Source organism: Micromys minutus (genome assembly GCF_963924665.1).
Source record: "Micromys minutus genome assembly, chromosome: 7".
NCBI lineage: Eukaryota > Metazoa > Chordata > Mammalia > Rodentia > Muridae > Micromys > Micromys minutus.
The window spans coordinates 209,690-232,834 of NC_137976.1; the positions used below are offsets into that span (position 1 = coordinate 209,690).

The following is a 23,145-nucleotide window of genomic DNA, read 5'->3' on the forward strand; positions in this document are numbered from 1 at the left end:
CCTTCTATGAGGAGTTCGGTGAAAAAAACAAGACGCAAGAGGAGTGGAAAACCAGTCCCAACGAATGGCTACTATGTAATTCTCTAATGTAAACAAATGTTTTCGGCCGAGGGGAGGGAGGAGAGAAAGAAAAAGATTAAAAGTGCAGTTACAAAGGCTCCCAGGAGGGCACAGAATGTTGTTTCTCCACTGGTGTCGGGTACAGGAACTAACCCAGATGATAACATTGTGTAGGATTTAATGTTCGCAAACGAAGATGCACGTAACCGGGAAACTTGAGCAAGTCCAGACGGAGATCGGATTTAAGTCCACGTCCCATTTGGAGACTATACTTTGTTGTGTTTTGCAGAGTGGCAGCACTGTGAAAAGTTGTACGTATTACAACTGCAGTGAGAACTTGGCCAGCCACAGCGCACGTCCTGGGGAGCGCAGGAATCCACTGATCCGCAACACCCGGGCTCTAGACTCTCACTGGCTACGGCTCCCTGGAGGGCGTCGGGGGGGCGGACCCAGGGGGCCGGCGGGGCAGCATGGGGCTAGCGTCGGAAGTGACGTCAACGGGCGGGGCGCGCACCTGAGCACCTGGGCGGTCACGGTTGAGCCCAGCTGCGGCAATACCCACGCTATGGAGGGCGAGGGCCGGGGCCGGTGGGCGCTGGGGCTGCTGCGCACCTTCGACGCCGGCGAATTCGCAGGTTGGGAGAAGGTGGGCTCCGGTGGTTTCGGGCAGGTGTACAAGGTGCGCCACGTGCACTGGAAGACGTGGCTCGCGATCAAGTGCTCGCCCAGTCTGCACGTCGACGACAGGTCAGTTCCCGGACTGGGCTGGGCCGGGTGCGATGGGGGCTCCGCGCTACGTGAGGCGCCGGGGAAAAGAGTTTGAGGCACTCAGGCCACCGGTCTCTCGCAGCTCCAGAGCTTCTGGGATCCGGAGCTGCCCCGGAGCGATGGCCCTGAGCCCTGCGAGGTGCGTCAGGCTCGTCCGGGACCCACCAAAGGCTGCGGTCCGCGCCGGGCTTAGAGAAATTGCCGTGTGGGCCTTTGCGCTTTGTGAACGAGTTAGATTCAGTTCCACTTAGTAATTTTCGTCGGAGCACAAATTGGTGTAAGACCGTAATTATTTCGTTCTGAAACACCGGCTGGGTTCGGGCGAGGCGTCCGCGGCGCACAGCCGCTTACAGGGCTCCGGCTCCCGCTTGGGTCTGGGATCTGGTTCCACCCACCGCTTTTCTCCGCACACCTTCGTTTTAGGGGGACTTCGGGTGGGAGCCGAGACCCAGGGAACCTGGGCAGGTGACTCCGGACACCTTGGGCCTTCCTTTGTCCCTCCTAGCGGATTGTTTCAGCGATTGGAAAGGACTCACAGCGGTCCCCGGTAAACTCTGGCGATTGTGGTTTGTGAGTAAATTTGGAGGTGAGGTGCGGAGCAGTTCTTTAAAAACATTTTCCCCAGATTTCAGTGTTTACGTTGGGTAGTGATAGGTTATGTATGAGCTTCGGAATCGCAGATTTAAACGACTTACTCTTTAACCAAGCCTTATATGGTGGTGGTGTTTACATTTTACCCAGAGACACCTCTTAAACTCCATTGAGCTGCCTGCAGGACCACCTTTAAGTCACGGGATCTTCAACGTTACTTTTGGAGTGGTGACTACCTGCCTGGTGGCAATAAGGAGGATGGATGATTTGAGGATGAGACCTCAGTCTTCTCCCTTTATGTCTCATCTCTCTCTGGTCTGGAGACTGTCAGAGCTACCCGATGTTTGTGTTTGCTTGCTTGCTTGCCTTTTGCTATCACCCAGTTTTTCTTAGAAACTGGTAAAGTAGGTACTAGTGTCTAAAATCACTACCAGCTTACCATGCTGTGTAAACCCTCCCCGAATCCAATTCTGGGAATCCTTTAGGCCAGGAGGAACACTAGCACTATGGTTATTTTGGTGAAATCCAAACCGTTTTTTGAATAGCAGCCCACAGTTTTTCAAAGGTTAAAAAAAAAAAAAACAACAACAACAAAACCTCTGCGTGGGTGTTTCTTATGCCCTCAGACATTTAATTGTTTTCTAGGCAGAGTGACTATTATTCACCATCAAATACTTAACAGAATTTGATTATTGGAGGGTAAATTTGAACCACCCCAGGTGTGGTGTCCTTGGAGTCAATATTCGATACAGTCTTACAGGTCGCTTTTGGGGGTAACAGGTCGAAAGCAGGGTTTTTCCTCTTGCAGAGTTTGTCCTTTAATTGCAAGGCCTTTCTTCCCTGTCTGAAGCAGGCAGGTGGTGGCTTGTCATCTGGCAGGTAGAGGTCAGCAGCACCCAGCAGGAAGTACTTGGCCACCAGGTCAGGGCTGCCTTTGCTCTTTTGTGTGGGATTGACTTCTCCCACCCGGGACAGGTTAAGTGTTTTAGCTCCCTGCGGTGTTAGGAAGAAGTTTTGTGGCTGGGAAATGCTTAGGAATTCACTTTGTTCTGCTCTGCCTGAGGGGCCTGTTGCCCTGCAGGCTAGCCAGGTTGCTTCTGAAGCTTGAGTGGGATGCTGGCTTCCCTTGGGCTGTTGGGTCCTGCTTTGCCTTTCTTTGCAAGGCATTGCCTAAAAGTAGAAACAGAATTTTCCCAGAGGCTTTGTGTGCAGCGTCCCCCAACCCCCATCCCCAGCCAGAGGACACAGGTCTAATTTGCAGGATCCTAACCTCAGAGATAAGAGGATTTAACATGGACTTTTGAGGTTTGAGGGAAAACAACAGGGCCAACAAGTAATCATTGTTGGCAGTGGGGACACAAAGGAAAAAGTCCTGCTTTCTGAGAGGTCAGGCAGGAAGGCTCTGCAGTGGACCTCAAGAAGCTAGGTGGGGTAGGGGTAAGTGAGAAAGGAAGGACTTCAGATACAGAAATTGGGAAGATGCCCAGAGTGTCACAGTGAGCAGGCTTAGGGTTTTGGCCAGTATACCAAAAGGGTGCCAGGAAAAGAGAAATGAAAAACTGAAAAGCACACAAGGCTTTGCAGTGAGAGCCTGCAAGCAGCTTCCCCAAAGGAAGGGTTTCCCAGGAATCACACACAGATTTCACTAAGAGGGTAGTTACTTCCTCCATCTCATTAACATGCCTTTAGGTGTATCCTGTTTCTTTAAGTTAAGGCTTTTTGAGGGGTCTTTTTATGTTCAGATGTTTGGCAGGCTTTAACTCTGAAGGGAGGGACAAATTTGCCTTGGCTACCTTGTAAATAAAGCTGGGCATGGTGGTGCATGCCTTTAATTCCAGCACTCAGGAAGTAGAGGCAGGTGAATCTCTAAGTTTGAGGCCAGCCTTGTCTAGATAGTGAGTTCCAGGACTATCAGGACTGTGTTTCTCAACCTTCCTCATGGTGCGACCCTTGAATACAGTTCCTCATGTTGTGGTAACCCCCAACCATAAAATTATTTTGTTGCTACTTCATTAACTATAATTTTGCTACTGCTATGATTGATAATGAAATATTTCTGATATATGCCCACCAAGAGGTCATGACCCACAGGCTGAGAACCTTTGACAGAAAGAGACCTTGTCTTTACCAAAAAAAAAAAAAAAAAAGTCATCCATACTTTGTCAGGAGGAGACAGTCTTCCCTCTATGGGCCTCTAGACAAAACGTTGGTAACTTTACCTCTAAGGAGGGGCCATAGTGATGGTGCTTCCCCGGGGATACTGGAAGTAATGTTCAAAGCTGGGGTTCATCTGTAATGACATCCAGGCCAGCCAACATCTACCTCTTCTTTGGAGTTTGCTGCTGTCACTTATGGCCTTTACTTGCTAGTTGGGGGTTACTTTAGCCACAGATGTGGCCAGTCCCATTTTCACTGGCCTGGCTGTTCACCCTTCAAGTGGGGGGTGGTCTCTTGGCTCCCCAGCAGCTGCGTAGGCCCCATCCTTCTGCTTGTGAACCCCTATTTTTGTTCAGGGAAGGTGGCACCTTATCAGGGTCTGGGCCACTTAAAAAAATTTTTTTTCCAAGGTGGGGACAGTTAGAGAACCTCAGCATAATTCACACATGACCTCCCTGTTCATCTGATTTCTCTTCTTCCTGGGGCCAGGTGTCTTGGGAAGGTCCTGCTCCCTGGCTTTGGGGAGAAGACTATCTTCCCTGGCTGGCTCTTACTTCGGAGATCACAAGTACAGGAGAGCAGGCCTGGCAATCTTAGAACAAAATGACCCAGGGGCCCTGTGCCTCTCCCTGCTCCCAGCTAAGAGGAGCTCAGAAAAACAAAGTCCCTGGCACAGGGGCCCAAGAGCTGCTAATGCAGAGTTGGGCCTCAGCTCGTTGGGACGAGCCCGAGCAAACCCCAGGTTTGTAACTACAAAGCTGACAATTGGACAAGCCTGATTCTTGTCAGTTTTAAAAATAGCAGTGTGGGAACCCCTCTGAAGCTCCTGGGAACTTAATTGGATTGGTGCACAGGAGCCTAGTGAGAGGCTGAAACACTCTTCTCCCAGCAATGTTCCCCAGGTTCCCTGGCAGCTTTTGCTGAGTCCCCCTCAGTCCCCTTGTTGCCTGCAGGCATCCGGCTCATTCACTGCTGGTCTTAGGGTTCTTTCTCCATTTTCCAGTAATTTCTCGAGCTGGGAGGCAGACCTTCCAGAAATGATGGGTGTTAGCCATCCTTGACATTCCTCTGTACACTCGCCAGTTCCCTCCCTTGGTGGGAGACCAGATGTGGTAGGTGTAAATGGACTGTAAGCGTGTGAATTATTGTAAATGCTTTTGAAAAGTATCTTAGGCTATAATTTCAGTAATCAGGCTGAGACAGGGGAATTGACATGAGTTCGAGGTCAGTCGGACGGAAGCAAGGGGAGGGGTGTTATAGGTTTATGGTTAGGACTTTGCCTGGCATGTGGGGGTTCTGGGTTCAGTAGCCAGCTATCCACCCCCAAAAAGTGTCTTTAGAAATTGTAACCCTAACTGCCTGTTTGGACCCAGATTTTCTAAATGGAACCCCCAAACAGGGACGAGAGTGTAGCAGAGGTATCTTTTCTCTTCCTCCTCATAGGCTGAATTACCATCCCTATTCTAGGGGCAAAGGAAACGAGAATATAACTTCAGTCTTCCTGCACTGTGCAGAAGCAAAGATCAAGTTGTGTCTTAATGAACCTGGGTCAGTGGGTCCTGTGGCCCAAAAGCATTGTTTGTTGTGAGCAGAAAGAACAGAATAGTGACCAGGAGCATGCCCTGGTCTTGCTACCTGTGATCTCTTCCCCATCCAGGCTAGGGACAAGATGGAAAATCCTTCCAGGTTCTAGAACAATAGTCAGAATTACAAGTGTATAGTTCTTTCTGTGTTGTTATTAACACTAATCAGAAATACTGCTTATGAGAAAGATGTATTTTAAATAACCAACAACATAAAACAAATTTTATTTACACTGGAATCCTGCCTCTCCCAGGCTGGGAGCTGGCCCAGTTTAGGCCCAGAGTACAGGTGCTTCTGATAAGACCTAAAGGCTGGAGCTTCTGGCCACAGGTTACCCCCAGGCAGCCTTTCCCTAGAGCATCAGGAAAATGTTGTGAGTGCTTTAGTTCAGAGGATATTAGATAATAAAAGCTTTGAACGTTTTTTTTTTTTTTTTCTGGATGTCCCACAGTTCAGCCTCAGTGCTAGTCCCTTCTGCCCTGAGCTTTCTGGTTATGCAATGTGAAGATGACTGATGTTTGACCTGGGAAACAATGGCCAGTTTCCAATTAAGTGCCCTGAAACATGTGGCCAGGGCAAGAGGGTGACATCATGTGCTCCCTCCAGCCTGCTGTGCAGAGTGTGTAAATGTGCTGGGGTCAGCAGCCCTATAGCCCTGTTCTTTTTAAATGAGGTTTGTGTTCTGGAAAGGGCCTGGGGCAGGGAGGGTGAACTAGTTGAATTCTGAGTGGTAGGAAGGATAGAACTAGCCATTTTCTACCAGCGAGGCTGCTGGGAGTGGGTACCAAGAACTACCAGCAGAAATTAGCTGTGTGTATTAAAACCTCTGGGCAAATAAAGAGATTGGTTAGGTTGGCTGAATAAAGATATCCAGAGAGTGGGAACAGTGGCCCATGCAGTAGCCAGCCTGCAGACATGAGCTCCTTAGACTGGAGATGGGCAGGTATACGTCCTCAGTTCACTTAGTGATGGGTCCCTACACTCTGTAGGACTACCTGAGCAGGAAGGATACCCATACTGGAAGGTGCAAGCTGGCAACTTTATAGAAGAAAATGAACTTTTCCAAAAGACTAAGCAGCAGCTGATAGTAGGTCTCTGATGCTGTGTATAGGGGCTGAACTGGAAGGTCCTCAACTCCTGCCTTCATCAGGGGAGAAAGGAACCTAGCCCAAGAAATACTATCTTCTCTTTCAAGTACCAGCTTTATTTTGTTAATGTTTGACCTAGGCATCTAGCTCTTTACAGGACTGTTTTTCAGATACTTGTGGAATACAGGAACAGGGCTGGGAGTCTTCCAGCTTGTTCCAAACTGTTGGTGTACAAGGCAAGCATAGTGCTCGGGGTTTTGCCTCCTGTTGGGGCCAGACTCTTGGAGTATTCCAGTTATGAAGGGAGCAATGGACAAGATCTGGTGTGAGGTAGTTGTCCACCTAGTATCTCATGGTCCTGCACTCATGTGACTAGCTGCTTTTGGCAGTGTCCAAAGCAGGCTGGGATAGCGCACCATGGTAGACTCTGTTCTGAAGTCATGTAGTGACTCATTCCAGATGCTTCATTTTAGCAGGGGTCTGTTGCCTGGCACTCCAGCAATAGGCTCAACGTGTGGTCATGAGGACTAAGCTCTAACTACATACAGGTAGAATTGTCACTGGTTGGCAAAGGAGTAAACTCTTCAGCCCTTAGAACGTGTGGCAATTTTACCTGCCAGAGTATGATGGTTTTTGCTGTGGTTTTGGTGCTCATACAGTTCTACTTGTCTGCTTTTGTCCTTACATAAGGCCAGGGAAGCCTGGAAACCTCCTACAATTTGGGGTTGGGGGTGTCAGGTTTGTAAGTGGCTTGTTAGCACCATTCTGTGTCCTTCAGCATGTGATTTTCCAACAGCCTCTTAGACCCAGAAGAGCCCTTATAGGGGGCTAATAAAGACCCAGTAAATCTTAGATTATTCTACCTGCCTTCTGGGGAGACACCAAGTCACCTCAGCCTACCAGGCCTATGTGTGGACACCAAGGTTCTTCAGTTCCCAGCTCCAACAAGTCTCTCTAGGAGTGGTTCTAGAAGTTTCCTTTAAGGAGTTCTTCAATTACTAGAAAGCAGGTTTTGTAGCTCTGGCATGAGAACCTGTTCCCAGCTCCCTGAGTACCTTCTTGTGTGTTTTTGGAAAGACACTGACCTGGATCCTATGTAGTTCAGGCACACCCTCTTGGGATGGGACCTTTTACCCTGAGTGTGCACTTAGACTTTTGACCCCTATTGCTGGCACACACCATTACACAGCAATTGTCATCTGAACAAACATCATGGAATTAACCTTTGGTGGTGGCTAGTAAATGCGGCCCATGCTGCAGCTATCTCTGCCAGAGACTGCCTCAATGTGTGAGGAGACTAGTGGAAGGTCATTGGCTAGGAAGTAGCAGGCTATGGACAGCAACTCCACAGCTTCTCTAGACATTAAGCATAGACCTGCCACATCACATGATCTAGCAACTTTGCTTCTGGGCAGATACCTAGAAGAACTAACATGAAGGTTCTATAGACATTATTTTCAGGGGCAGACAAGAAGAATAGTTTGTTTTCTGTTGCTCTGATAAAGTACTGACCAAAAGAAACTTGAGAAGAAAAGGTTTATTTTGTCTTAAAGGTTACAGGCTATTATAAAGGAAAGTCTAGGAGGAATCTGAAGGCAGAAGTGCAGGCCATGACACTGCTTCCTAGCTTGTTCCCTATGGCTTATTCAGCCTGCTTTCTTATGCAATCCAGGGCCATCTGCCGCAGTCGCCTTGGCCCCTTCTGTATCAATCTTGAATTAAGAAAATACCCCCACAGACTTGCCTACAGGCTCATATGATAGGACCATTTTCTCAATTGAGGTTCTTTTCCAGATGACTCCAGATATGTCAAGTTGTCAGAAAACTAATCAGTACAAGCAGTCTTGTCTATAGCCTTGTAGGTGGATTAACAAGATGTAGTATATTCCTGCACCATTGCTTGACCACACAAATAAAACTTGGATGTGTGCAACAGTATAAATGGGTTTTGAAAATAACCTATGAAGTAAGGCAGATATGGAAAAATGGTAGAGGTGATCCCACTTATTTGGGGTACTCAGATTCAGAAACAGGAGAATGTGGGGTCTGGTGGGTGATTAATGGGTACAGTTTGTTAGGCATGATGACAGTGTCCTGGGTGTCGATGGTAGTGATGGCTACTTATGGAATGCCTCTGGTGTCTACTTATGGTAGCTAGAGGAATGTGGACTGTGTAATCAGTAGAAAGTGTGGACAGCTGTATGTGGCCCTTGGCCAACTCTTGCTATAGGTTCATTCAAAGGTTAGATCTAGGAGTGAGTGGGTTAGCGAAAGAGTTGGGATTAAACAGAAGGTGAGAGTGACAGTCCTTGAATAGTTACCTAGCAGTTTTCTATCCAGACAAGGGACATGATGTTGCCTGTAGGTATCCAGATAACTACTAAATTCTAGCCTCACAGCGACCCCAGGTGCAGAGGCAGGTTTAATTCTGACAGTGAACTTTGTATACCTGTGCATTTATCACGGGTTGTATCCTGGCCAGTGGCTCTGTGTCTAGCTAGGTGACCGCTGTATGCCCTCACATCTGTGAACTTTTTCAGGGAACGAATGGAACTTCTGGAAGAAGCTAAGAAGATGGAGATGGCCAAGTTCCGATATATTCTACCTGTGTATGGCATATGCCAGGAACCAGTTGGCTTGGTCATGGAGTACATGGAGACAGGCTCCCTGGAGAAGCTACTGGCCTCAGAGCCATTGCCTTGGGATCTGCGCTTCCGCATCGTGCACGAGACAGCTGTGGGCATGAACTTCCTGCATTGCATGTCCCCACCACTGCTGCACCTAGACCTGAAGCCAGCGAACATCCTGCTGGATGCCCACTACCATGTCAAGGTAGGGATAGCATGTGCCCTGAGGAGTAGGCAGCCAGGATGCTGGATACCTTAGGGAGAGCTCCGTCTAGATGGTCTGAGATTCTGGATAGAGCCTGAGAAAGGAAGTGATTGTCCCTGGAGTAGAGAACTCGAAGCCAGGGCCCTTTTCACTGTGAGACTACTAGAGAACCCAGCTGGTCACACTTGATTTGAATGTGATAGGTACCTGGACGGGTAACCCCTGTAAACCCATGGGATTCTCCCCATATCTTGGCATATTCTAGGTTCTGAGCACCCTGAAACAGATCAGAGACTTAAGAGTCCCAGGTTTATTGTCTTGAGAAATCACATCAGAAATTGGGTTGTGAAGTGGTGAGACTTTGTGTCCTCTGATAATGGAACCTGGTTTTTTTCAGTGTTCTGAGACTATGGAATGGTTGCTGTATTCTAGACACAGACTGTGAAGAGTACTTTTCTTCTGCTAGGAAGCTGTGGGTAGTCATTGATGTGGGGTCTACAAGGTTTGATTATTTGTTTCTTTGGAAATTTATAAAATAAGAGTGTGAAGAGTGATTCAGGAAACAGGTGCTATGTGCCTGAATATAAGTATTGATGGGTTATATGGCTTTGGACATATTTTTCCTCTGAACACCTCTGCCTTCAACACCAAGGGCAGCACCTGACATGAACTTTCTCATATGACATGCACATGGCCTTGGGGAGCTCAGGTTGTGGGCTCACAGTCTCCCTTCCTCTGTGTGCAAGTGATGGGCCAAGTGAGGAAGAGGGATAGATGGCCCAGAAGCAACAGTGTTCATACGAGGAACATTGTCCCCAGCCTGTGTTACTGAGATATGTCTGCTTGTATAACATTCCCAGACCCACCCTACTGTTCTGACTTTTAGGAAGCTCATCATGACTCTCAGCTTGACTCAGTACACAGTAACCTGTATGACTTGTGTGAAGCTACTTGTAGACTCAGACTCAGCCAGGCAGAGAAACTGAAATCCACACTGTACAGTTGCTATGAGCTGTGGCTTAAGTAGACATTGTCCAGTTGTGGCCTTTATATCTTGAAAAGTGTGACAGCATATCACACAGCTTGTGTGAGCCAGCTCCAAGGTGGCTTCTGGCATCTTCTTGTGACCTAAATTTCTTGAGTTCTTTTTCTTTGTGGCTGGGAGGGCTTGGCTTCCATTCTTCCTGGGCAGAACAAGGCCTGTGGGCTCAGTGAATCATAAAATCATTGCTCTCATATATGAAACCTAAAGCACAAAAGGAAAATAATAACAATTCCCTATCCTGGGTTAGGGCCTCATCACAGAGCAGAAGAGCAGTATGGTCACTTGGTGGCTGCAGGTTCAAATAATAGCTTCCAGAGATCTTGACAACTCACTACCATGCATACACAACATGTTCAGGAAAACCCTCTTACACACCACAGTCACAGAAAGCCAGAGTGGTTTGTGAAAGTAGAATGTGCAGACAGCCCCTTGCATACTTGGGGCTAGCCTTCATAGAAGGCAGGCAGGCTCTGCTTCTGTATGCAGTAAGACATGCAGGTGCAGGGGAGAGCAGACTCGAGGTAGATGGAAGCCCAGAAAAATCACACAAAACTCTGGGCATTTGAGAAGGGGTAAAGGAAGTGGTAAGCAGTGCATGGTGAAGGGTGGTGTATGAAACCTCCTGTGTCTTTAAGAACTACTGAATGGGAGCTGGCTGTACCACATGTGCCTTAACCAAGGATGCTGTGAGTATACACCCAGCACCACCACCTTGGAGGTCATGGGTCTGGTGTAGCCCAAGTCACTTTACCCAGGATAATCCCTAGGTACTGCCCTAGGTACAGCCAGTGTTTGATGTTTCATTTTGTTCTATTTTACCCTCCTCTCCTGAGAGGTGTGTGGGTGTTTAGGAGAGCTGTGGTGTGCTTCTTGGGGGACACAGTACTATACTCTTCCAAGTCTTATCCTTAGGAGTACAGCCAGGAGTTGGGACAAGAACAGAACACCCCCAGCTCTGTCATTTTTTTTTGGGTTGTTGTCTAGATGAGTGAGGGTTAGGGTTCACACACACAGTGCCCCTTTGGGAGTAGAGTGATGTCATGGTACCTAGTTTGTCTCTAGTAGATTGTCTTTTATAGGTCTGGGTGCTTACTGATCTGCGTATTTTCTCAGACCTAGTTAGTATACAACAGGTACTTAATGCTTGTTCACTGAGGAAGTAAGGGCTGCTCTTGACAAACTGTGGGCTGACATTGCAGGCTGTTGTCCCCTCTGCCTGATGGCAGTTGTAATTCTTTCAGTGTCAGCTGAATGGCTGGGCTGGAAGCTGGAGCCATGATGAGAAGGTATTTCATTAGTAGGAAGGGACTTTGTCCCAAAGCTGAGATGTTGAGGCCACTCCCTCACCTGAGCCACCCTGAAAGGAGCTACAAAAGCTGCTTTTGTGTAGTGCTGGGCTTTTACTAGAAAAGTTAGTCACTAACAAAAAGCTGGAAACAAACAGAAGTGCGATTTTCCTGATTCTTCATGTACCGTATGGTCAGTCTAGAAACAGGAATCCTGACTCAGCCCATTTCCTGTTACTGCCAGGGTGTGTTTGAAGATGAGCCCAGGAGTGAATTAAAAGGGTTAAAACCACATCAGCCTTGAAAGAGACTAGAAAAGGGCCATTTATATGTGCGCTAGAAGGCTGCTTGGTGCTGAATTAGGTCTTAGGAATACATAGTGCTTCAAAGGGTCTGGTTTGTACCAGAATATGATGACATAGGCAGGAAAGGGAGACTCCCAGAGGTGCTTACAGGTCTGAGTTGCAAGGACACCTTTACCAACAGGGAACCTGCCTCCCCTGTGAACTCTGGAAGTAGAAATGGGGGTCTTGACAGTGACTTCATCACCAAGGGAGGGGAGACCATGTCTGGCGTAGACTGGAAGGTGATGAGGTGTGTGTTTTGCTCACACTCTAAAGCTCTCTGAAGGCGTGTTTCACTTTAAAGGACCTGCTGGCACTTGTAGCTGCCCCAGCTGGAAGGTTGCATAACCGGACTGACGATAGATGATAGATGCCCTAGTCTGTCACGTGGTTCCCTTTGCCTGAAAGGTAAAGGCTGTTTTTCCCTTCATGCTGACTGTGACTGTCAGCCACCAGGGTGGATGTGAAGCCTTACAGAAGCAGAGCTGGCTGTCATTCTTTCTGAGTTCTTTTTCCATCTGAATTCCATTCTTTAAGCATTGTCTTTCTTCCCCATTCGTCAAGTTTATATTGATGGTACATCCAGGCCCTTCTGCATCCCTATGCTTCCTGCCTGCTTAGAGACAGGGTGGTCTGGAGCTCAGCCCTCCGGTTTGGGGGTGAGCCCCTAGAACATATACTGGGGACCCACCATCTGATGTGGCAGAAGGAGATATGCCACAGTGGCTCCCTTTAAGGCTGACATGCCTTCCTTGGATTGCTTTTTACAGATTTCTGACTTTGGGCTGGCCAAATGCAATGGCATGTCCCACTCTCATGACCTCAGCATGGATGGCCTGTTTGGCACAATCGCCTACCTACCTCCAGAGCGAATACGTGAGAAGAGCCGGTTGTTTGACACCAAACATGATGTATACAGGTGTGTGATATATCTATCACCTTGCCCTATGTGCCAGGCTAAGAGCTCTAAGCTTCACCATTGCTTCCTGTCCTGAACAGCAGTTTCCAGAAAAACTCTGGGGTACTATTCAGCCTTGGGGTTTGATGCACATGCAAATGGTGTGTGCCTGTTGGACTTGGGGATTTTAGCTGTCAGGTACCTGTTCCCCAGGTGCATTGAAAGAAAGATGAGCTCACAAAGAGGCTGCTTTTGGCTGGTGCTAGGCAGAAGTAGTTAGAAAAAGCAGTTGCTAGCCCAGTGCTTGGATATGATACATCATTTTCATGAAACGGGTTTTATTACTTGTCTGTCAGAAGAACCTGCTGCTTTGAATAGCAGAGTCATAGGTGTGTGGGTTTTGTGCTCCTCAAAGCTCACACTCCTCTGAATACCAAAGTGAGCAACTCACTTTTTGGTCACTTGCCTCTGAAGGAGGGACATTAGTTCACATCCTAAGCCCCCAGTATATAAACTGACACCTTGATTGCTCCATGGCATGGTTAAGGGGAAGATTTTTTTTTAATTATTATTATTATAGATATGAGAAAGAACAGCCAGAGGTATCTAGAAGATTCCAGAGCAGAGAGAGGAAAGTAGCAGTCTGAACATGGCCTGCAAAATGGACCTGGCAAGAGAGAGAGAGAGAGAGAGAGGGAGAGGGAGGGAGGGAGGGAGGGAGGGAGGGAGGGAGAAGGGCAGGGAAGGAGGGAGAGATATCAAGAAAGGAAGACAAAAAGGAAACATAGCAGGAATTAAGGAGAATGAGTGGCCAAGGTGAAAGAGCTGGACAAGTTTAGGGGAGGGGAGGAGACAAGAAGAGGATGGCAGCATTGAAGGAGCCTGAGGACCAGCATGCTAATAGGCACCACAGATAGCCAGTTGTCTCTTGGGCTAGTGATTATGGAAATGGCTCCTTTTGTTAGAGGGGAACCCTGCTTCACAAGTTCCTGGTTAAATCTGGCTTTTGTCTGACCATCAGAATTGGGAAAATGGAGTTCTCTTTGGATCTGACATCCAGGGTTTGAGTATCTAAGAACGACCTCCCTTTCTTCTTCAGATTGTGAGGGTCCTATTCCAACAAACTTGGAAAAGAAAGGACCAGAGCAACCAGCTCTGTCTTTTGTCACCAGGCCCAGCTAACTGGTTTTACAGAAGCCAGTGTGCCAGTGTTGGGCTTTTGAACAGTAAGTCCCACTGGGCATGGCCCTCTAGGTCTAGTCAGGGCTTGCAGAGTTGGGGATAGTCAAGTATTTTGTTTATCTTAATGTTGGCTTTAACTTTTGAACCTGCATTTTCCAGTTAATCAGTTAGGCTCAATTTTCAGTCTTTTTTTTTTTTTTTTTTTTTTTTTAAGGATTGGGCCATTTTCAGTGTATGTAGGAAAATTTACTTATTTAAACATTTGTCCAGTAGCTGAGAGGATTTCAGGCTCAGCTTGTTGCTTCTTAGTACTTTCTAACATTTTCTTTAGTTACTCTCAGATGAAGCCTCCCATGGTCTCTTAGAGGAATATTTTAGATGGAACCTGACCTTAGATTTAAAGGATTGAAGCCAGGGCAGAGCAGAAGAGGAGGCAAACGTGCCCCTAGATGTCTGAGTACTTGGTCTCTGCCCCTGTGAAATGGCAGCAGCTCAGGGCTTGGAAACTCTTATCAAACCAGAGGCTGCAGCACCAATTGATACCTAGTTTCTCTTTTCAGCTTCGCCATTGTGATCTGGGGTGTGCTTACACAGAAGAAGCCATTTGCAGGTAAGTGGCCCTGCATGGAGACCATGAGCATGTGCTTGAACCTTCTTGGGCTGGGCTCCTCAGGGCTTCAAGCCTTATACCCACCCTGCAAGTTCATTGAAGGCCCATAGTCAGCTTTTTGCAGGAGGTTGAGAGAAAACACCTGCCTGGTCTTTCTTCCCTATTCATCAAGTTTATATTGATAGTACATCCAGGCTTGATCCTTTTGCTGTGTTCCTTAAATACAGACAGGTCAATTGTAGGACCATCAGACCATATGCAACTTTATTTTTTGATGCAGCTTAGTATTTTGTGCTATTAAAAGTCTATATAACTGGCTGGAGAATTGGCTCATCGGTTAAGAGCACTGATTGCTCTTCCAGAGGTTCTGAGTTCAGTTCACAGCAACCACATGGTAGCTCATAACCATCTGTAATAGGATCAAATGCCCTCTTCTGGTGTGTCTGAAGACAACTATAGTGTACTCATATATATAAAATAAACAAGTCTTAAAAAAAAAAACTTTTAAAAAGTCTATATAACAAGATAACTTTCCTTTACCTTCCTTCTTTTCTCCCTTTCAAAAACAAATGGTATAAAACACAGATGACTATGTTAATCATTCTAAACATACTGAATAGTGATAAAAACATTCATGTGGTTGACGCCTCTCCAGAAGTTCTACCAAATTTATAAAACTTAAGACATTTTTAGCTGCATTGGGAAGAGAAAAGTCTCTTTTATGACATTTCTGGCTCTTTACATTGTGGGGTAAGACCAAAGATATTTGAAAATAGAGATCATTCTCAGTGTATTGGAGGCCCTGGGTTCAGTCTCCAGCACCAGACAAACAGATAGCATTAAGTCAGAACCCTCAAGTTGAGGCCTTATTGCTGACTCAGTCATACACTCAAACCAGGCATGGAAAAGGAGCAGGAAAAGTGGAGAAAAGATCCTCCAAGCACAGCAGGATTTAGGAGTCTTTGGGAGCTTGGTTCTATTATGTTTCTGTCCTCCATTGTTTGTTCTTTTAAAAGATTTGTTAATTTTATGTGTATATGTGTTTGCCTGAGTGATGTCTATGTACTGCATGTGTGCAGGAGTCTGTGGAGGTCAGAAGTGGGCATTGAATTCCCTGGAGTTAGACTTACAGGCAGTTTTGAACTGTCACATGGGTGTTGGGAACTGACCAGGGTCATCTGCAAGAGTAAACAGTGTTATTAACCATTGAGCCATCTCTCCAGTCTTTTCCCACAGTGCCTTTTCTTTTAATTGTGTTCCCCACCAGGTCCACATACTAAATTCTTTTCAGTGTGACATCCTACCGGTTGGATGTGAAATTGTCTAACGTCTAGTAGTGACTCTTGAGTCAGGTACATCAAGGCCCTCAGGGTTTGTTGCCTATTTCTCAGATGCCATGTAGACCCCATCAAGCTTGCTTTGGCAGCAACAAATCTTGTAGGTGTTATCTTGACTCTTACTGCATTTGGAAAGTTTTCTGGGTTTGGAAGGCTGGGTTATCATAGAAATAACCTGCAGATACTGAAGAGTTTGGCATTTCACAATACTTAACGGGAAAGTGAACAAAGCATCAGTGTGGAACCCTGGCAGCCGATGGTGACTGTGGGCCAATTTTCCATACCTGCCAATAGGTGCTTGCTTCCACAGGGTGTGCTTGGAATGCAGGGGTGGGGAAATGCCCATGGGAACAAGTGGCTGATAGGCTGCATGGTTTAAGATGACCTGAAGGTCACTCACTCAGAGTCCCTCTTAATTAAGGTTGGTAATAATAATGGCAGAGTCTGTACCCATGAGTTTGCAAAACTGAGAAAAACAGAATGCTATGTCCGATAAGGATATGGATTAAAGAAAACTAGAGGTTTGGAAAGAGAAACTATTGGGTTTGGTATTATCCTAGTTAATGAACATGTCACAGCATGCCCCCAGCACTTGTCCATATATCTGAGTGAGGAGACATCTGTTTCTCCTGTGCAGATGAGAAGAACATCCTCCACATCATGGTGAAAGTGGTGAAGGGCCACCGCCCAGAGCTGCCACCCATCTGCAGACCCCGGCCACGTGCCTGTGCCAGCCTGATAGGACTCATGCAAAGGTGCTGGCATGCAGACCCACAGGAGCGACCCACCTTCCAAGGTGAGTGCCCTTCCCTGTCTCATCACTGCTATGTGATGGCTTTTCTAGTGTCACAAGCCATAGAGTTGATGGCCAGGACAGGGTTGAGAGCCAAGCTCAGGTGGGGAACAATATGTGCAGAGACAGGGATGAAACAAGCCCACCACTAACAGGTTTAGCCCATCCCCTACTTTGACTGCCCAACACTGAGGGCTGAGATGGGTTGTCAGACCCAGTGACCACTTATTCTCCTAGCAGCTGCATTTGCTGCCAGGGAGCTTAGAATCCTGGATTTCAAGTTAAGGTACAATGATATACATTTAGGCACCTGGAGGTGGCTAACAGTCTATAATTTTTCTTTCACTTCTCTTAGTGTCTTGTCCTCATGGACAAATGTACCTTTGGGGTAAAAAAGTAAGCCTGATAGAGTTACCTTTCATATGAAACTGGGGAGATATGAGTAGATGGGGCTCACCTGCCAGCCCTGTTAGCTTTAACCCTTTGTGTCTGGCAGGTTACTAAGAAAGACGTTGGTTCCTGATGAGACCTAGCAGGTGGTTACTTAGACTCTCAGGATGGTTGGTGGGTTGTCTTCTAGTGATGCTTGGGGTGTGTTCTACAAACTGACAGTGATACTGGGCATGTCCTCTGCTGGTTAAGACTGGGGGTGTCACTGACTCTGTCCTCATAGAATTATGTGGGAGGTTTATCTAAATAACAGCCCTTTTTGTATTTTCTCTCAAAGAAATTACCTCTGAAACCGAAGACCTTTGTGAAAAACCTGATGAGGAGGTGAAAGACCTGGCTCATGAGCCTGGTGAGAAAAGTTCTCCAGAACCCAAGAGTGAGGTAAGTATCTCTGGCAGGCATTTTCAGGGCTCCAATTGTGGTGGTATTTTCTTATCCAACATCTTTTCTGAAAATTCCTCCCCATTTCCCTCTGAGCCTGTCCTACATCTCCTTCCAGAAGTGTAGGTCCCAGTGGGGGTCCCCCATCTGCTCTGCACACTGGATATTGATAAGTGTAGGTATAGAACCATGACAGGCAGATGGCCCCCATCCTCCTGGACCCCTGATAGGTGGGGATTGAGGATCTGAGCACAGTCTGCTCATAAATGGTTTGTGTTACAAGTATATGTGGTTACTCAGAAGCAGTGAGAAGCTCCAAAGGCCAGTGCTAGCTGAATGCCTCTAGGGTAATGATTGATTGAAGGAGAGAACTCCATTGTAAGGGTTAGGAATAGTGTTGGGTGGTGGTGGTTTCTCTGACATTGAACAACTTCTCCCAGGGAGAACAGCTATGGGACAGGTGAGAATTGGGAACAAAAATTCTCCTGACAGCAATAAAGGGACAAAACCTACCTCTGTCTGATTTGCTGGTAGCCAGCAAGTAGACATGACTTAGTGCACAGATGGCAAGCATAGTAAGGCAGTGGTTCCCAAAGGGAAGAGGGCTCAGAAAGCGTGAGCAATCCTCAGACTTACTTACTAGAAATCTGCTTTTCTTGAAGCAACCTGACCTGTTAACACCCCCCCCAACACACACACACACACATATACCTTGTTCTCATAGCCCCAAGCCAGACTGACATACCTGAGAAATCTGAAGCTTTGTCGGAGCAAGAGAACCCCAGCCTAACTACTTTTTTGTTGGGCTGCATGTCATGGGTAGACCAGGTCTGGCCTGCCTGTACTTGCTCTCACAACTTAGCCATGGACTGCCTGTGACCTAGACAGTGCCCCCAAGTGGGTGGCAGCATTATGTAGTTAGACTTTTCTATTTTTGTGAAGTTGTTATTCTCACAGTGTCTTTCTGCCAGGGAAATCCATGAGGTTTCTTTGCAGACCTGAGTCTTGGCTTCTTGATGCTGTTTGTCCATGGTAGTGCACAGCTATGGGACCGCCATCTCTGCCTTGTGCCCAGTAGTTTTTGTTCTCCCTGACTTTTTCTCTGTGCTCTGACATGGAGCCTAGAGGAGCAGACTCCTCACTACTACACTTTCCATCTTTGCAGGCCAGGCCTGAGTCCTCACGCCTCAAGCGTGCCTCTGCTCCCCCCTTCGATAACGACTGCAGTCTCTCCGAGTTGCTGTCACAGTTGGACTCTGGGATATCCCAGACTCTTGAAGGCCCCGAGGAGCTCAGCCGAAGTTCCTCCGAATGCAAGCTCCCATCGTCCAGCAGTGGCAAGAGGCTTTCAGGGGTGTCCTCAGTGGACTCAGCCTTTTCCTCCAGAGGATCACTGTCACTGTCATTTGAGCCGGAAGCTTCAACAGGTGGTGAGTGTCTGTGAGCACTTGTGAGTTGTATTGGAGTCTGAGCAGCTATTGTGCGTGGGTATCTTGCCCTGGTAATTCTTGTCTTTCTTTCTTTTTCTCTAATGAGTCATCATAATTTGTGCTCAGAACACAGATCTAGAAATTCCCACATAAGTGTTGTGGTTCTGTCAGTTGTCTAACATTCGAGGAAGATAAGTAAGCTACATCACCTAGCTGAGTCAGCCCTGGGGCAGATATTGGTCTCAAGTCTGCAATCTGGAAAGCCCAAGTCCCATCCAGTGAAACTAGTGGTGCCTGGGGACTTTACTTTTACCAGCCTTTTGCCTCATACTCAGACACTTCCAAATAACCTCTGCCTCAAGCTTTTGTGTTTATGGATACCCTTACTATAGGCTTGCATCAAGCTGGGTTGACTGTTCTATGAGGTGCTGACACATGGAGACTTGTGGCTCCTTTGTAAGGCACAGACATTTCAATTTGGGCTGTAGCATGGGGGAGGCCAAGTGCAGATGACTGCAAAGACTTGAGGTCTTACCAGTTTGCAAGGATTGAAGGTTAAGGAAATGCCTTGCAAAGATAGGTATAAAGGACTGAGTTTGATTCTAGCCAAGTAGTGGATAACAAAGTCAAAAAGGACAGTTAGAGATAAGTTCACAGTAGCCACAGAAGTGTCACTGTCTGCCATGGGGAAATGTGTTCTAAAATCTTCTCTTCAGACTTAACCCTCTCTGGTGATGCCTTGTCCTCATGCCTGAGAGATGGCTACCACCCTGTAAGAATGTAGTGTTTAAGCCAGTCATGGTGGTATATGTCCTTAATCCAGGTACTTGGGAGGCAGAAACTGGAGGATCTCTGAGTTTGAAGTCAGCCTGATCTACAAAGCAGATTTCAGGGCAGCCAGGAGGATTACATAGAGAGACCCTGTTTCAAAACAACAAAGAAAAAAAATGGAGTATTTAAACACCAGGCAAGGTCTGTTTCTTTATTACCATCCAGACCTCTACTGCTGTAGAAACAGTATGCTTAGAGAATGTTCTACCTGCAGAGGAAACGTCTGTTTATGGGTGTCGGGATTTCTAGTAATGCAGTGGATTTTCAGGTTCAGTAGCAGTTCCATTGTGAATACAGAGAAACCTAGTTTTGAGAATCATTTCAGAAACACCTCATGTGCTGTCCCCCATAACAGGGGTGCTGCTTTGAGTTTGTTCTCCTCCATGTTTCAGGAACCAGCTCTGTAGGCCAGTAGAGGCCTCAGGAGTAGTGTATTGCAGGTCTCTCTAAGTCTTTGGGCATGTTGTGTTCCTGCCTGGCTTTCTTTCCTGGTGCACCTCTTTTAAGTGAGTGTCAACAATCCTGCTGGTGCTGGGGGAGGGCTTTCCCATCCCTGGAAAAGCTAGAATGGTTTTATTCTGCAAATCAACAGAGGAACACTTTGGAGACATCAACTATCCTACCCAAGTAGATACCTAAAGACCTGCAAATAAAGGATGTACCCTGAATGTCCTTGTTCAGAGTCCCTAAAGGTGCGGTCCACCTGACCTCAGCCTCCCAAGCTTTAGAAGTCCACATTCTATAGTGGTTGCCTCACTATGGTCTCTGACATTGTCTCTCCTCTCCCTGTAGATCTGGGTCCCACAGACATCCAGAAGAAGAAGCTAGTGGATGCCATCATGTCAGGGGATACCAGCAAACTGATGAAGATTCTACAGCCCCAAGATGTGGACTTGGTTCTGGATAGCAGTGCCAGCCTGCTGCACCTGGCTGTAGAGGCTGGACAGGAGGAGTGTGTCAAGTGGCTGCTGCTTAACAATGCCAACCCCAACCTGACCAACAAGAAGGGCTCTACACCACTGCATATGGCTGTGGAGCGGAGGAGGCGCGGAATTGTGGAGCTCCTGCTGGCCCGAAAGACCAGTGTCAATGCTAAGGATGAGGACCAGTGGACTGCCCTACACTTTGCAGCCCAGAATGGGGATGAGACCAGCACAAGGCTGCTACTAGAGAAAAATGCTTCTGTCAATGAGGTGGACTTCGAGGGCCGAACGCCTATGCATGTAGCCTGCCAGCATGGACAGGAAAACATTGTGCGCACCCTGCTCCGTCGTGGTGTGGATGTGGGCTTGCAGGGAAAGGATGCCTGGTTGCCTCTGCACTATGCTGCCTGGCAGGGCCACCTGCCCATTGTTAAGCTGCTAGCCAAGCAGCCTGGGGTGAGTGTGAATGCCCAGACACTAGATGGTAGGACACCCCTGCACCTGGCTGCTCAGAGGGGGCACTACCGTGTGGCTCGCATCCTCATTGACCTGTTCTCCGACATTAACATCTGCAGCCTACAGGCACAGACACCTCTGCATGTTGCCGCAGAGACTGGACACACTAGTACTGCCAGGCTTCTCTTGCATCGTGGTGCTGGCAAGGAGGCTTTAACCTCAGAGGGCTACACTGCCTTGCACCTGGCAGCCCGGAATGGACACCTGGCTACCGTCAAGCTACTCATAGAGGAGAAGGCTGATGTGCTGACTCGGGGGCCCCTGAGTCAGACAGCACTGCACCTGGCTGCTGCTCATGGACACTCAGAGGTGGTAGAAGAGCTGGTCAGTGCTGACCTCATTGACCTGTCTGATGAGCAGGGTCTCAGTGCACTGCACCTGGCTGCTCAGGGCAGGCATTCACAGACTGTGGAGACACTGCTCAAACACGGAGCACACATCAACTTGCAGAGTCTCAAGTTCCAAGGAGGCCAGAGCTCTGCTGCCACACTGCTCCGACGCAGCAAGACCTAGCTTGCCACCACAGAACCAGTGCTCTGTGTAGGCTTCTGGTCCTTCTTTGTTTCCTCATGGGAACAGAATGGTGCTGGGACACCACTCACCCTGTTGGTGGCCTGCCCTTATACTGACCAGGCAGAGGCTAATGGACAAGGCAGTAGTAGCTGTGTCATGGCAGAGGCTACCACCACCTACTGACCTATAGCCAAAGTGTCTGATAACAGGTGGGACTAGGTTGGTGTGGTGTCACTGTGGTATTGATTGGCTGCTGATGCAGGCCTTTTATGACAAAGCTCTGTCACAGAGCAAGCCACTTCTGCTTGCTTGGAGCATGACATCTTCAGTAGAGATGTGGGAAGGGCAGTGTCCCTTTATCTTCTTGTTGCAATGAGCAGAGTATCTATTTCTGGAGGCATAGTGGGTTCTTATACATGTGTGACATGGTAGCTTTACTAGAGACCTCTGAGGATTTGGCTGACAAAGACTACTAGAAAGGGAACAGTTATAAAACCACAGGGCTGGTCCTAACACTGAACAGCCTTACCAGCATGAAAACACTGTTTCATTTGTTTTCTGTTGTTTTTAGTTTTGATGTCTAGGTAACTACACCTCTTCCCCCACTTTCCCTGCTGAGTTCTCACCTAAAACATCAGATATATATAATATATATATATATATATATATATATATATAAAACAGGAAATTTCTTTGTAAATGGGTTTTATACTAAAAATTGTTTAGTCAAACAATTCACTCTTTCAGGCTCTTTTGGTGAAGTGATGGTTTGTGCCAAGGGCATTGCTGACTTGCCCTGTGGTGACTTCTGCTATGTTCCAGCCACAGCAGATGAATGTGGCCAGAAGTAGCCATTGGAGGTAGTCATACTCTGAGGAGTCAGTTTTGATAGCCTTTGTTGTACCTTCCCCATTTGTGTTCTGAACATTGTCACTGTAGAAATTACCTGAGTACAAACACATGCTGTAGCATGGTGTGTGGCACAGAAAATGATATTAATGTACTGTGTACTTTGACATGAGTCATGGACAGAATTCTTTTTCATGACAGGAAGTAGTGGAGCTGGCTATGTTTTAATATGCCTCAATTTGTCTTCACTGTCTCCACCTCTTGTGTAAAACACAGAGACCATAGGAGATCTGTTTGATGTCAATAAAGGACTCACCTACTTTTGGAATTCATAGACTGTTATTTCTTATCCATAAGCTTTAACCATATGTTTCTTGAAAACCAGAGGCAGTCACATGGGGTTGAGAGATGTTTCATATGATACAGCACAGGGCCTGGGAGATTCAGGAAGCAGAGGATGGCTCTAGGTCATTAGTCTTTCTTAGATTTACCAGATCTGGTGGGGAGGAGCTTCTAGCATCAATGTTTGCATTTTTAAATTATTTACTATTCTCATGTTAACTTTACATCTGGAATACTATCAGATTATATCAATTATAATTTCACATTGACTGGATTTCTCATTCATTTAAATTTAATTCTTCGTTTTCCTAACTATCCTTTTCTTAGCCACTACC

The 23,145-nt window shown here is 47.1% G+C and overlaps 1 protein-coding gene across 1 annotated transcript; it reads left to right on the forward strand.

The window, feature by feature from the left end:
- Positions 1-625: 625 nt before the first annotated feature.
- Positions 626-21,716, forward strand: RIPK4 (receptor interacting serine/threonine kinase 4; the record flags this gene model as incomplete). Its single annotated transcript, XM_080919439.1, has 8 exons — positions 626-807; positions 8,789-9,080; positions 12,526-12,674; positions 14,396-14,445; positions 16,420-16,578; positions 17,303-17,406; positions 18,572-18,836; positions 20,460-21,716. 8 exons carry the CDS (start codon positions 626-628, stop codon positions 21,617-21,619), a joined length of 2,361 nt encoding a protein of 786 aa, XP_080775565.1. The 3' UTR covers positions 21,620-21,716.
- Between the last annotated feature and the right edge of the window lie 1,429 nt (positions 21,717-23,145).